Genomic DNA, 12,684 nt, shown 5'->3' with positions numbered 1-12,684 from the left:
TGCACTATTCATCAATGTACCCGTGCCCTTGCTCATTTGCCCATGCACTCTGTGTTTGAGTGTCTTTCAAGTTTGTCCCATCTACTTAAGAAGTCCATCACAATGGACTTTGTGCGAATACTGAATACCCAAATCCTTGCGCACTAAATCCATTTTTCACGGCCTATTTATAACTTGCAACAATCCACTAATCCATATCATTGCGAGCTTTGTAATCAAAACCATCCATTCATTTGACCGCTCATAGATGCATACCACCCTTAAAGTCATGAGTTTGGATGAATAATGCTTTGGAATTGTTTCATAATTATTACTGCCAAAAATTTCTAGCACCTTGTCAACACATGTTTATGGTCTCGCTCCCTCATTTAATTCTATTGTCTCTGCAATCTTCTAAGCTTTTACTATTTAAATATATCCAAGTCTGCCTTCTACAATAGCCTTTTGGGATCTTGCACGTTTTGTCACGACAATCTCTCCTCCACATCACATTTGTAAAGTGGCCAGTACAGTTGATTTGAATCAGCAGAAAAAGGTATGTTATGGACAAATATATCCACATTTGTAGTCTAAATCGACTGAAAGAAATTAGCTCGATCCTGGCCATACATCACCTCATTACGTAGCAGCAAAACAATATTTGCAAAGACAACAATCCTCTATGTCAAAATTAATTACAAATTTTATCACATCATAGACATGAGGTCTTCAAACAACTTCAAAATGAGCAATTAGCATCCCAAAATCACCAACGTATTGTTGCCTCTTTGCAAAACCCTATAATTTTTTCAGATGGCAAAAATTTGGGGCTTACCCCGCGCTCCCACGGTGAACTTTGAGATGCCCTTATTCTCTCGTGGGCACGGGGAGTTACCCCGCAGCCCTGTAGTGTTTTTTAACTGGCCCTATTTCCATCGCTGGTATGCAGGGTAAATAAAACATAGGATATATTCATTTTATTTCCGCCCTCACTGTTTTCCCATGGGTTCCACCATTATTTTCAATGCTCTTTATAATAATATCCTTAAGAGGGGTATTTATATTGAATGATCTTTGCCCAATGATTTATATTAATTTCACACTTTTTGAGAACGAATATGAAGCCAATTACTCACATTCATAAACAATTAATCACATTATTATTTAAATTATTGAACAATTTAAATAATAAGGTATTTGAGTCGAAAGTTAGGACCATGAGATGTCATAATGTAAGTTGGGTCTCTTTGTGGGCTTTCGTTAAAAAAATTCATTTGTGGATACCTGAAATCACATTAAGATATGGAACTAAGTGGGCAGCCAATAAAATTTAATTCCTAGCAATCTTGCTTTGTACTCAAAACAAGCTAAGTGGCCTCCAAACACTCTCCCTGAGTGTAATAGGTGAAAAATATTAACGCTCAAAGTTGTGTGTACTTGAGCATTTTATAAAATTACAGATGCAGAACTTGCCTGAATCATAAGAGGCTTGTCCTAATTTCACTAGATGTGCAAAATATTAATGGCCAAAGTTGCCCAAGCTCTTTGAAATTATCTAGAAATGTTGGTGTCAAATCTCTACAAAGTCAGTTTGCTTTTGGCCTTGAAAAAATATCAAATTGAGTGTTGAGGTGCTGAAACAAGGTGAGGGATCATATGAATATACAAATAATCATAGGAATAAATCCATTTGACATCCAAGTCATTGAGTTATGCAATATAAATCAAGATGCAGGGTCATTTTGGCAGATTTGACAACATTTTGACAACGATTCTCAGTAAACTACATTTACTTTGACTTGGGAGAAATATCAAACAAAGTTTCGGGGTTGTAAATATTTACATGGGGGTACATTAAGATGTGGATAATTATGAAAAATAATCCCTTTTTCATGACAATCAACTAGTAAAAAAATATCACTCTCCGAAAATGGCTACTTTGACAAGTTTAATAGTGGGCAAACAACAAACCTTTTGAGAGCCTCCAAATTAGGTACTTCAAAAACTCATCAAATTTGATTCTGAGAAGTTTCAAATTGTCATGGAAACTCTCCAAGAATCGATGAACATGATCCCAAAGTGATTTCTCATGATGATCAAAGGGTGTTAGGTTATTCATCCCCAGACTAGGCTACTTGGGAAGAATTTACAAGTGTGTTTCTCAATGTAGCTATCAATTTCCTCATTATGGGCCTTTCAAATTTTGAAGGTCCCAACATGGGGTACCACATGGCCACCCCCATGGGGTGCAGGCCTAGCCCCCCCACGGGGTCCCAAATTTAAATAAAACAAAAAAATTATTTCCACCTCACGCTATTTAAAAAATTAAAAAAATTAATCCACTCCATGTTTTTAATAAAGTGTGTAATATTCATTTTTATAGAGTTTTTTAATAAAAAGTTTGTAATAGTAAATATTTTCCGCCCAATGAAATTTTATGTGTTGAATTTAATTTTTCAGTTTATTAGAAAATGGAAAAATTATTATGGGGCGTATTGGAGAAAATTTTGGAGTCCATGCTTGCATTTTTATTCTAATAGGCTATTTTTTCTATATATAGAGCATAACTTGGGCCAAGAGTGTCAAATTTTTGACTTCTTATAGTTGTTAGAAAGGTGACTCAAGGTACTACACATTGATATGATCAATTTTTCAAATTTTTCTATTTGGGTGGTGAAATGTTAGCTAGAAGTGGTGAGTTCCCCTTTGACTTTGACTTGAGCATATAGAGTTAGATTTTGGACTTCAAATAGTCAATGGAAAGTTCTTGGAGAGGACTACACATTGGTTCAGATTTGGAGTAGGTTTTCCATGATATATTTGCTAATATTTTGATATGAGCTATTTATCAATTATTTAGACTATGGCGACATTATGAGTTTACGACATGTTTAGTGTTGGATAATTGGAGTTTATGCCATTGTACACTTAGTATGTATCTTATATTTCTCTCATGTTGATACGATTATTAGTTTTGGTCTGGGTATGCATGTTGCATTGTTGGGTCTACAAGTTGTGCAGTATTGTAGGTGGTCTATACTTATAAGAGTTATATTTATGGCTTGGATATGGGTTGTCTATTCCCATACACCTTTCATTTTTAATGCATATTTAGATTGGTGGTTTTCTTTAGGTACAATGATGATGGATGATCTATTTTGTTGACTATGTGATGCTTACTTGGTTGAGGATCATGGTTACTTTATCTTCTAGAAGCTTATGATGTGCACTTTGAGCTCTTTGATTATTAGATGGCTTTGGTTCATTCTTATGTAGAGGATAGTTTTATCATGATGTTATTGGATGGTTTGGTTACACTTTAGTAGGATTATTTGACAGTGATGATATGGTAGTGTAGGATTGGTTTTGGATTGTTTGTTGGTGGTTTTTTATCTTCTTGGCTTGGAGTTCATGGTTAAACTTGATGTTATTGATAGTTTTAGTTGTATGTGTCTAGACCTATATTATCTTCATTTAGGATATGGTTATCATGATGCTATGGAGAACTCTGTATCATGATTCACTAGGAGCTTGTGGCAGTGATGTGTATTCACTATTGGATGGTGGATGATCTTCTTAGTGTATAGATGTTGGAAGATTCCTTAGATATTGTTGTTGTAGAAGGGTATTTCACATTTGTAGGTTCACTAATAGGAGATGGTGATCTTCATGATATTTAATAATGTGGACATCTTGGAGGACTTATGGATTTCCTTGGTTGAGGTATGGTTTATGCTTTCATTTGACATTTTATACTTTTTGAATAAGATGGTTGATATTATATCATGGTACACTCTTGATTGCATGCTTAGATTTTTGGTATGATATGGCTATTTGATATGTTCATATGGAGCATGAACTATCTCCTCGGAGAGGATGGTTAGATCATGTTTTCATGTTTATTTTCCCAATTCCGTGGTTGAAGCTTTGACATTGATCTTGGTATTTCTCTTTGTATTGGGTACATGATCAATTTCTTGATTACTTTATGATGGTGCTATATTGTATTTAGAGTTTGGCATGGATTGATTGGTTATAAGTACTCATGGATACATGGAGATATAGGTAATGTTGGTATTAACTTTTCATTAGAGAAATGTATTGAAATGGTTGATAGTTTCAACAAGAAGACCGAGGAACACTCACCTGATATAGACTTGAGAGGAGATTGTTTTAAGATGAGTCATGATGACTTGGATAGCTTGATGAGCATTCTCATTCCTCACTCTTTGTCTACTTGATAATTTAGTACTTGATATGTATTGCTCGTTGTTCCTTTCAAGTATACTATGTTTATATGTTTGTCTTTCATAGATATGGATCATGGGCAATGGATAGATGGTTAGTTCTAGAGCATTCAATTTTTTAGAGATGTTTGGCATTGGTTATCTGCTTGTGCATTTGAGTTGATATTATGATAGAATTCATTGATATTGAGTTTTGGAGATGGTTTATTGGGCATATTCCTTTGGGATTGGTAATGATATTGGTTTGATCTTCTTGGTTATGAGAGGATTGCATCCATGTTGATTACATGATATATACATTTTTTTGTTATAATGGATTGAGTAGGTTTGGAAGTTGTTATAGATTATTCATTTGTGGTTTTATAGAGGAGATAATACTTGATACAGTTTGCATTTAGAGGTGTATGTAGAAGGACATGCTACAAGTTTTCATTTGTAGTGTTTCTCTCTTCGGTCTTGGTTATTTTCCTAGATATTTGGTTTCACATTATATTTTACTTAAGGTTGTTCGCTGCTATGTGTTTATTAGTTTGTGTTCATGTGTTGTCATGTTGGAGATGACATGGAGGTTCCTTTATCTCATTATTTTGTTGGCTATGGAGAACATGATAGAGTTACAAAGACTTATGGTGAAATTTATACTTGTGGGTTATTGGCTTATAGGTTATACATATTATTTTGGATGTTCCTTGATACTACATGGTTATGGCTACACTTTATATGTGATTTTGTTAGTGGATTCATTTGAGATTTGTTATTATCTATGCATTGGGAGTTTCTAGGTGTGTATGCGATAGGTATTACACTTGGGGCTTATGGTTGCATGTTATAGGTTGTATATGTTGATGATATGAGATTAACTTGATATGTTTTGTATACCTTGGATTTATGGATAGTTGGATGTGTTAACACTAGCTATAGGTGCTATTTTAGTTATGAAAATTGGGTCTTGATAGCTACCTTTGAATTTAGTGTTTGTGTTTGGATATTAGTTGAGGTGGGATTTATCATTTGTTGTGATATATTGTGTGTCTTTCTCTTAGAATGACCTTTTCTATGTCTAGTGGTAGTGGCATGGTGGAGGGTGAGAGCATTCATGTATGAGATGGTGGTCACTTTGTTTCTTGTTGCAGGTATCTTGATGGAGCACATGGAGCACTTGGATTATGTGATGGTATATGTGGCTAAGAGGATTGTTTTCTTGTTCATGTTGTGGTTACTTATTTAGCCTTATGCAATGTATACAACAAGTGGGAGAAAGTTGGGAAAATATGTGTTGTACACCTTACATAATAATGGTTATAATGATAATATCTTATTTTATTATGTGAGATGCACATGGACATGAAAAGTGCAGAGATTTCATTGGAATATTCCCAGGGCCATTTGATGAGTTGTATTGTAAGATCAAGATATATTATATTATTTTAATTAAATATTGGTGAAAGTAATTTTATAAAGTACGCAATATTAGATGTGGTTTCAATGGGGTAGTTAGCCCATGGTATTAGCACATTCTTTCATAGCACATGATTTTAATGTAATATCACTTGTTGATTAATTGGGAGCTTATGTCTATAAAAGCAACTAAAAGGGTAGTTGTTTAGGGTAGCTAGGTTTAGCATTTGCAGAGGTTGGAAGAATGGCATGAGATGTGTCATTACATTCCTTTTCACATAGATTTCTTGTTCATGGCTAGGGTTTCAAAATATTTTATGATTGTATTTGTAATGGTTCAATGTTAATGATACAAAGTAATAGATGCTTTTGATTCCCACATGATAGTTTTCCTAGGGTATATCTTGTGTCATCTTTGATGGGTATTTTGTCTAGTCTTTGCATGTGGATTCTATGTGTTTATTTGATTAAAATATCAATTAGGTTATGTGAAAATTGTCATATGTATGACTGAAAGTTTCCTTTCATGATTGCCTAGGGTTTGCAGGTTGTGACACTCATTATGAAGTTCATCACTTTGGGTGAAATATTTGAATGGTTCCATTATTATCTTTTCCTCATGTTCAACCATTTGACGTATGGTGTGAAAATGAATTCCCCCTATTGTATTTTTTCATCTATCTCCCACCCTATGGTTGTTGCTAAAACTAAAAATGTCCTTCCCCTGCATTAGGGGCTTATTCTATGTCTATATAATTTCCACCTGAATTTGACCTCCACTTGTGGGCTGGTTAGCAATTTCTCTATTCCCACTTTGTTTTATAAGCTATCAGATAACCTAGGTAGTAAATATGCCATATCAACTCTTAAACCAAAGGGACTCCAACCTTGGCTAACCCTAGTAGGTCAGCTAAAACCAAGAACCCTTGGATAACTCCATTATTGAATGCATTGTCAAAGAGCTAGAGGTAGAGGATAATTTTTTTGAGGACTATACTTCTTCATGGTCCAGTAGGTTTGAGTGGACCCCAAACAACCCTGTTATTAATGTTGCCACCCTTTATACCCCCTCATTTGACTCCCCTCTCATCTCACCTACAAACTCTCTAATGAAATGGGACTTACCTGCCTTAACTAATAAGTTTAATGAGATTTGTTATGGATACAACAAAAAGGAAACTTTAATCCATTGGCTTCTTGGGCAACTAAATATGCAAAAATAGAAATTAATAGGATTGAGGCCCTCATTGAAGTGGATTTAGGAGCATCAAGTTGGGTAACAAATGATAAGGATCAAAGGGTTTGGGTGGCGGCAAACTATTTAGTAGAAAATCTTAAAAAGTGGGAAGGAATGGAAGAAGAATTTAAGGGGTTATGTGATAAGGTGGATTGGAAGGAGGATGAAAAGGACACAATATAGGAAATTAAGGTTCTATTGGACAACTAGGATCCCTAAGGAGGAAAATGGAGGAAATGATGACACAAGAAAATGAAAATTCCAAGAATAATTTTGCATCTCTACATGACATTTAGGAAGAAATCAACAGGTGGTAGGCAAGACATAAATGTCATTTGGATTCTACCCCTACTACTAATTTGGATTTGTTAGTGTCTAGGGTGAAAGCTACCCTAGAGTCCCCTCCTATTTCCTCAGGTAAAGTTTCAAATAAGAGGCTCTCCTTGTATGACAAAGTGAAAGTGATGGGCAAGGATTGGTAAATTGAGAAGCCCCCCCACTAGGTAGGCCATCAGTTCATGCCTTTTGTGGGGTTGTGTTTGTTGATTTTTTTATATTTTGTTTATTCTAGTCTACTCTAGTCTAGTCTAGTCTTGTCTTCCACTTTTATTATGTTTGGTTGTGGGTGTCTACTTGGTTTTGTTATGTTTTGGTAGCTATCACTCTACTTTAGGGTTCTCACTCCTTGTGAAACCTTGGGTTTCTTTTCTTCAATATTTATGTAATGGTTTGGGCCTCTCCTAGTTTAATCTAATTAGAACTTTGGTGAAAAAAAAGATTTATTATGATTTTTTTAAAGATGTGATTGGTTGAAAAGATTATTTTTAATAACGAGTTACATATAGCATATTCCTATAATTCTATGATAGAACTAATTAGATATGATATGATGATATGAAAGTGTTCTCTTCCTTATTTATAAGCCTAACTATTTAGGGGCATATCCTCATTCTAGTTAAGAAGGGTTGGTGTATTAAATAATATTTCTATTAAGATTAAGAATGTCACAAGTGTTTATCTTTATTAAACTTAAGAATATAGTATAAATACTTAGAAATATATAATATATAATTAGAAAATATCATATTAAAATCATAAATTATTTAAAGTTATTTAGTACAATTAATTTATGAGAATATTTTATGTTATTTTAAGGTGCATTTGAATTTATTGATCAACATAAACCATCAAGGTGCATTTGAATTTATTTTCATCTTAGAGATGAGTTGCTCTAAATATATTTAATAAGTTAAGTATAGTATACAAATATGTTTATAGTGTTTTATATATAGACTAATAATTATTGAGGTTTAAAATAATTTTTTATTTAATTGATTTTTTTAAAATAGAAAATTTATTAAAGAGAAATAATTTTTTATGTATAGTTGGGTAGAAGGATTATTATTATATCTAATGTTTGGATAAGGTATATATTATTTTTTGTTACCTTGAATGTCTATTATATTCACTTATGGATCCCAAAGCATTCATCAATACACATTTAATTTGACATTTTTGTGACACTTAAAATACATGAAAAAAAAAAGAAAAAATTATTTATTATTTTTGTAATTTAATTTTAATTTTTTTTTCCTCCCATACACCCAATTAACTAGTTTTTAGTTATTTAATGCTAATTATATCTTCACTTTTATGTCTTAAATAGAACTTTGAGTTTAATTGAACAATCGATTTGTCTATCACCATGATTCAATTATTTAACTTAGCAATTATCTCAATGGAATATTATTAATAATGAGGGATTGAATGTGTCCCTACATAAAGTCCACTTATATTTCTCAAGAATAAAGATAAGAAGGAATATCAAATAAAAATATAATAATAATAATAATTTGGTAGTATAAAAATAATAATATATTAAAACATAATAATATAATCATATTTTCAAAATTTAATATTAATTACAATATCATGATATAATAATAATTTGATATTAATTACAACATAATAATATAATAACCTTTCAAGTGTAATATTGAATTAATATGATTAATTTACTTATATTCCTCCCTATCTTAAGATAGATATACTATTTTTAATTTTTTTATTTAAAATATGAGAGATAGTAAGGATGATTACAAACAGTATAAATGAATTTTTAAATTATATTTTTAGTCAATAATTATGTTGTTTTCATATTTATAATTTTAATTTTAATTTTATATATTCTATGATTAAGAGTGCAATTTATTTATTTTATTATATGTACACAATTTTGATTTAATCTTTTATACAATGTAAATATCATGTCTTATAATATCAAATAAAACAATCTTATTATTTAATAAACTCTTTATAGACAACTAAAAAAAACCTTAAAAAAATTATGTTTTTAATTGTAATGAATAAATAAAATTTAAAAGAAAATCATTCTATGTCAAATGAGTTCTAAAACATATGTTTTGCAAAGTTAATTTGGATTATTTTTCAATAACCATGTTGAGTTTAATTTAAATTGATTCTAAGTAAGATACAATTGTTAAATTAATTAGGAATAAGTACTTTTTAAGTTATTTTAAATCATTTAAGAAATAAATACATCTTTTAATTCAATTTGATTTAGTTTTCATTTAAAATAGCATTATTGACTTTTTTTAAAATTTATTTTCAATTTAACTGGTATAAATATCTTAAATCACGCCTCTAAGAAAATGCAAGAGAGATATCAAGAGGAAACTATTTTATTTATTTCTTATAGAAGAAAGATTATATAAATATTTTGTATGAATTTTTTTTAGCAACAATATTCTTGTAAGAGTTTAAATCAAGGTGGCCAAAACCACAACACCATGATTTTTACCGATACACTATATCATTATTACCTTTTGGTATGTGATATTTAATAAATTTTTTTAAAAAATTACCAATAATTATTTTTATAATTTTAATTTTAAAAATTATTTATTTGCATTTAATTTTTTATATTTGAAATTTGACACATAAACAAGAGTCAAATTTAAGATAAAAGATACAGAGTTTGATAATGCCCCTTACTGCAATTGTAGGGTACATCTTGACATTAAATAGGCTCAATGAATTTAATTTAGTTTGATTTTTACGTGCGTTACAGGAAATATGTTAAATACTAATGCTATAGTTTTTTAAAAATTGCTTAAAATATAAAAAGACTAAACATTTTGTTACACGAAGTAAAAGTTGGTGAAACCGCAGGCAAATATGTAGTTCCCATAGTAAATAGAGATGAAATTGTAGGATTGAATCCAAAAAGTCATTTAAACAATCGTCTGTAGAATTATAGCAGCTGGGAGTAGAACTTGGGAAATTTTTGAAGGTAATTACATAGTTTACATTCTTTTGCCTTTAAAAGGAGAATTGGTAAGCCATTGAAGACTCCAAGCGTACTAAGGGGCTCCCTAATGAACATTTTATCAGCTCTATGGCATTGAACACATTTACACATATTCAACAGAATGGCACACATATATTACACCAGAACGAAGAAACACAAGACTATCATTTAAATCATCTCTAATCCCAAATCATTACCACTGAAATCAATCCAGAACCAAGAACAACAGCCATAAAACTGTAAAATGGCTTATCCAATGGAATCTCATTGTCTTGAGAATTATGATGTGTCGTCCCTCGCTTCAGGAGATGGTTTATGGCCACATAAATGAAGATTCCACAGGCTAATCCCATTGAAATTGCATAAAACCAATCGGCCAAGCGTCCCTCCGTTGTGGCATCGATTAGAATGCCCACTACAACGCCAATTGGGGTGGATATGGCGAACGCAAAGGCATACGTTGCAGTTGATAAAAGTGGCCTATTTGGAATTATCTGCAACAGCGCTACGCCCATTGCAATTGCTGCGAATATCTTGTGCAAAGACACTGTCCACAACGTTTTCCATGCTTCCGCCTTCGTTTCTGTGCAGCGAATCGCTTCTTAGATGATAGACAGAAAAGGGCAGGAGAAATTAAAAACAAAATGTTTTTTCTTTTGCTAGTATCTAGAAAAAAATACAAATGGAGAAAAGAATTTGCCTGCAACTCCAATGGCGATTCCTTCGAAGAAAGAATGAAAGCAAAGTGCCAATATCAGCAATAAACTGTCACGCACAGAAGCTGAACTATCCAACGATGTTTTCTTCGTATTCGCCTCCTGCCATGTATGAATTGTTCTACTTCAAATAATTAGACAGCTAAAAATACTATATTGTGAGCAAAACATTCGCAATACATTTAGTGTTTTCTAAAGGGTCGATCACCTCAAAAGTTCTCGGCATCAAAGTTATCCTAGACATGATCTAGCCTTATTTTTATTTTGGGGATGAAGTGTCTTGCGCTGAACTCATTGACAACCATTCAATTTCACAATATGCCAGAGACAATTTGACAATAAAAACGAATGAAAACAAAAGAAAACTGCAACGATTAACATGTTCATTGAAAACCTAAATTTATCATTGGCATTTCATGTTCCACTGACCAGAGAGATGGATGTCGTGTCTCTATTTTGCGCAGGGGATGAATGACCATCTGGTAATTACAACATGGAATCATATTATATGTATTCTCAGGGCAGCAACGATTACAAAATGAACAGTAGATTTTGATAGATAGATGATGAGATTTTTTTCTGAACAGTTTACCTATTTTTTTCTGCACAGGGATAATTTCTTTCCTCTTTTCTTGTTTGGCGTTGACCCAAGTGACAACCAGGTCTCCCAGCATAGTAAGCAAATATCCGGCAGTACTAAGCATGAAGGCTAAGGGATACTCATTATCCGTCAAATCTGTGAATGTTTTTGCGGAATCTCTCAAAAAATGCATTAAAGCGGTCCCCAAGAATACCCCACCTGCGAATTGAGTACCCAGAGAAACAAACACTTCATTCCATCTGAAAAAATACGGAGATATCCCTCCGGCGAATGTGGCAGTGAAAACTATGATGAGACAGCAGATTTTCACTACAATTAAGGATTTTGATCTTAAGTTGGGGTTGGTGTGATCATTGGCTGATCCAGTGCCTCCTCCATGGGCTTCAAGCGGAGGATTTAGTGAGCCCACAAGGAAAATAACAAGACAAGTGATCGCCCTTGTTGCAGCCATGACTTCAGGGAATTCTAGTTTGCTAAGCAATAGCAAAAATATTTAGAGAGGTTGATTAACATTTGTAGTACAGGTGTAATCCTCCCTCACTACTATAAACCCGGATCTGACTGTTTGTGATCCTTGTTTTTAATTAATTTAGTTGACCTGGAGAGAGGTGGAGAGCAGCTTGCCGGTGGTATAACGTAACCTAAAACGATTTTGATGTGAAGTATGTGAAACTAGCAATTCAATTCATAATAAATTTTTTAGAATCTACTATTTAACTACATAGAAAGTGATATGAAATATACATAATTTAAAAATATACGATTAATAGGTTTATTTATTTATAATTTTTTTATTTCATAATGATTATTCTTATTTAAATTATACATATAGTTTTAAAATTTGAAAATTATATTATTTCTCTAGTTTTCAATTAATTTTTTTTTAATAATATATAAATTAAATATCATATAATATGTAATGTTTAATTTTTGTGGATGTCATTTATATATTAAAATTTTATTAGCATGCTTACCTTGTCAAATCAATATGTGCTATGTTTGAGAGCAATTTAATTACATTTATAATTTTCATTTGAAAAATAAATTGTCTTAACATAAAAGTAGATCTTTTGAAAGAGCACAAGAAATTCTTGTTTGTTATTGTATTTTCTAAGAATTATTATATAAGTTTTATTATACCACTATGAATAGATTCTTTGGTCAACTAATTTTGT

General features: G+C 32.0%; 1 protein-coding gene across 1 annotated transcript; it reads right to left on the bottom strand.

The window, feature by feature from the left end:
* Window positions 1-10,371: 10,371 nt before the first annotated feature.
* LOC131044545 (zinc transporter 11-like) lies at window positions 10,372-11,960 on the bottom strand. The gene is made up of 3 exons (XM_057977898.1): window positions 11,517-11,960; window positions 10,893-11,010; window positions 10,372-10,775 (listed from the first exon to the last, which is right to left on the bottom strand). The coding sequence occupies exons 1-3, from the start codon at window positions 11,958-11,960 to the stop codon at window positions 10,372-10,374; spliced, it is 966 nt and encodes a 321-aa protein (XP_057833881.1).
* Between the last annotated feature and the right edge of the window lie 724 nt (window positions 11,961-12,684).

Source organism: Cryptomeria japonica, chromosome 9, assembly GCF_030272615.1.
Source record: "Cryptomeria japonica chromosome 9, Sugi_1.0, whole genome shotgun sequence".
Classification (NCBI taxonomy): domain Eukaryota; kingdom Viridiplantae; phylum Streptophyta; class Pinopsida; order Cupressales; family Cupressaceae; genus Cryptomeria; species Cryptomeria japonica.
The sequence above is the reverse complement of the archived record's forward strand: the minus strand, read 5'-3'. Positions and strand labels throughout refer to the sequence as shown.

Bases quoted from the DNA above. Each gene is read 5' to 3' on its own strand.
- LOC131044545 (XM_057977898.1), bottom strand. From the start codon at position 11,960: ATGGCTGCAACAAGGGCGATCACTTGTCTTGTTATTTTCCTTGTGGGC. The intron at 11,011-11,516 runs GTGCAGAAAAAA...CATACATGGCAG, and splicing joins AGAGGAAAGAAATTATCCCT to GAGGCGAATACGAAGAAAAC. The intron at 10,776-10,892 runs GCAAATTCTTTT...TTCGCTGCACAG, and splicing joins AATCGCCATTGGAGTTGCAG to AAACGAAGGCGGAAGCATGG.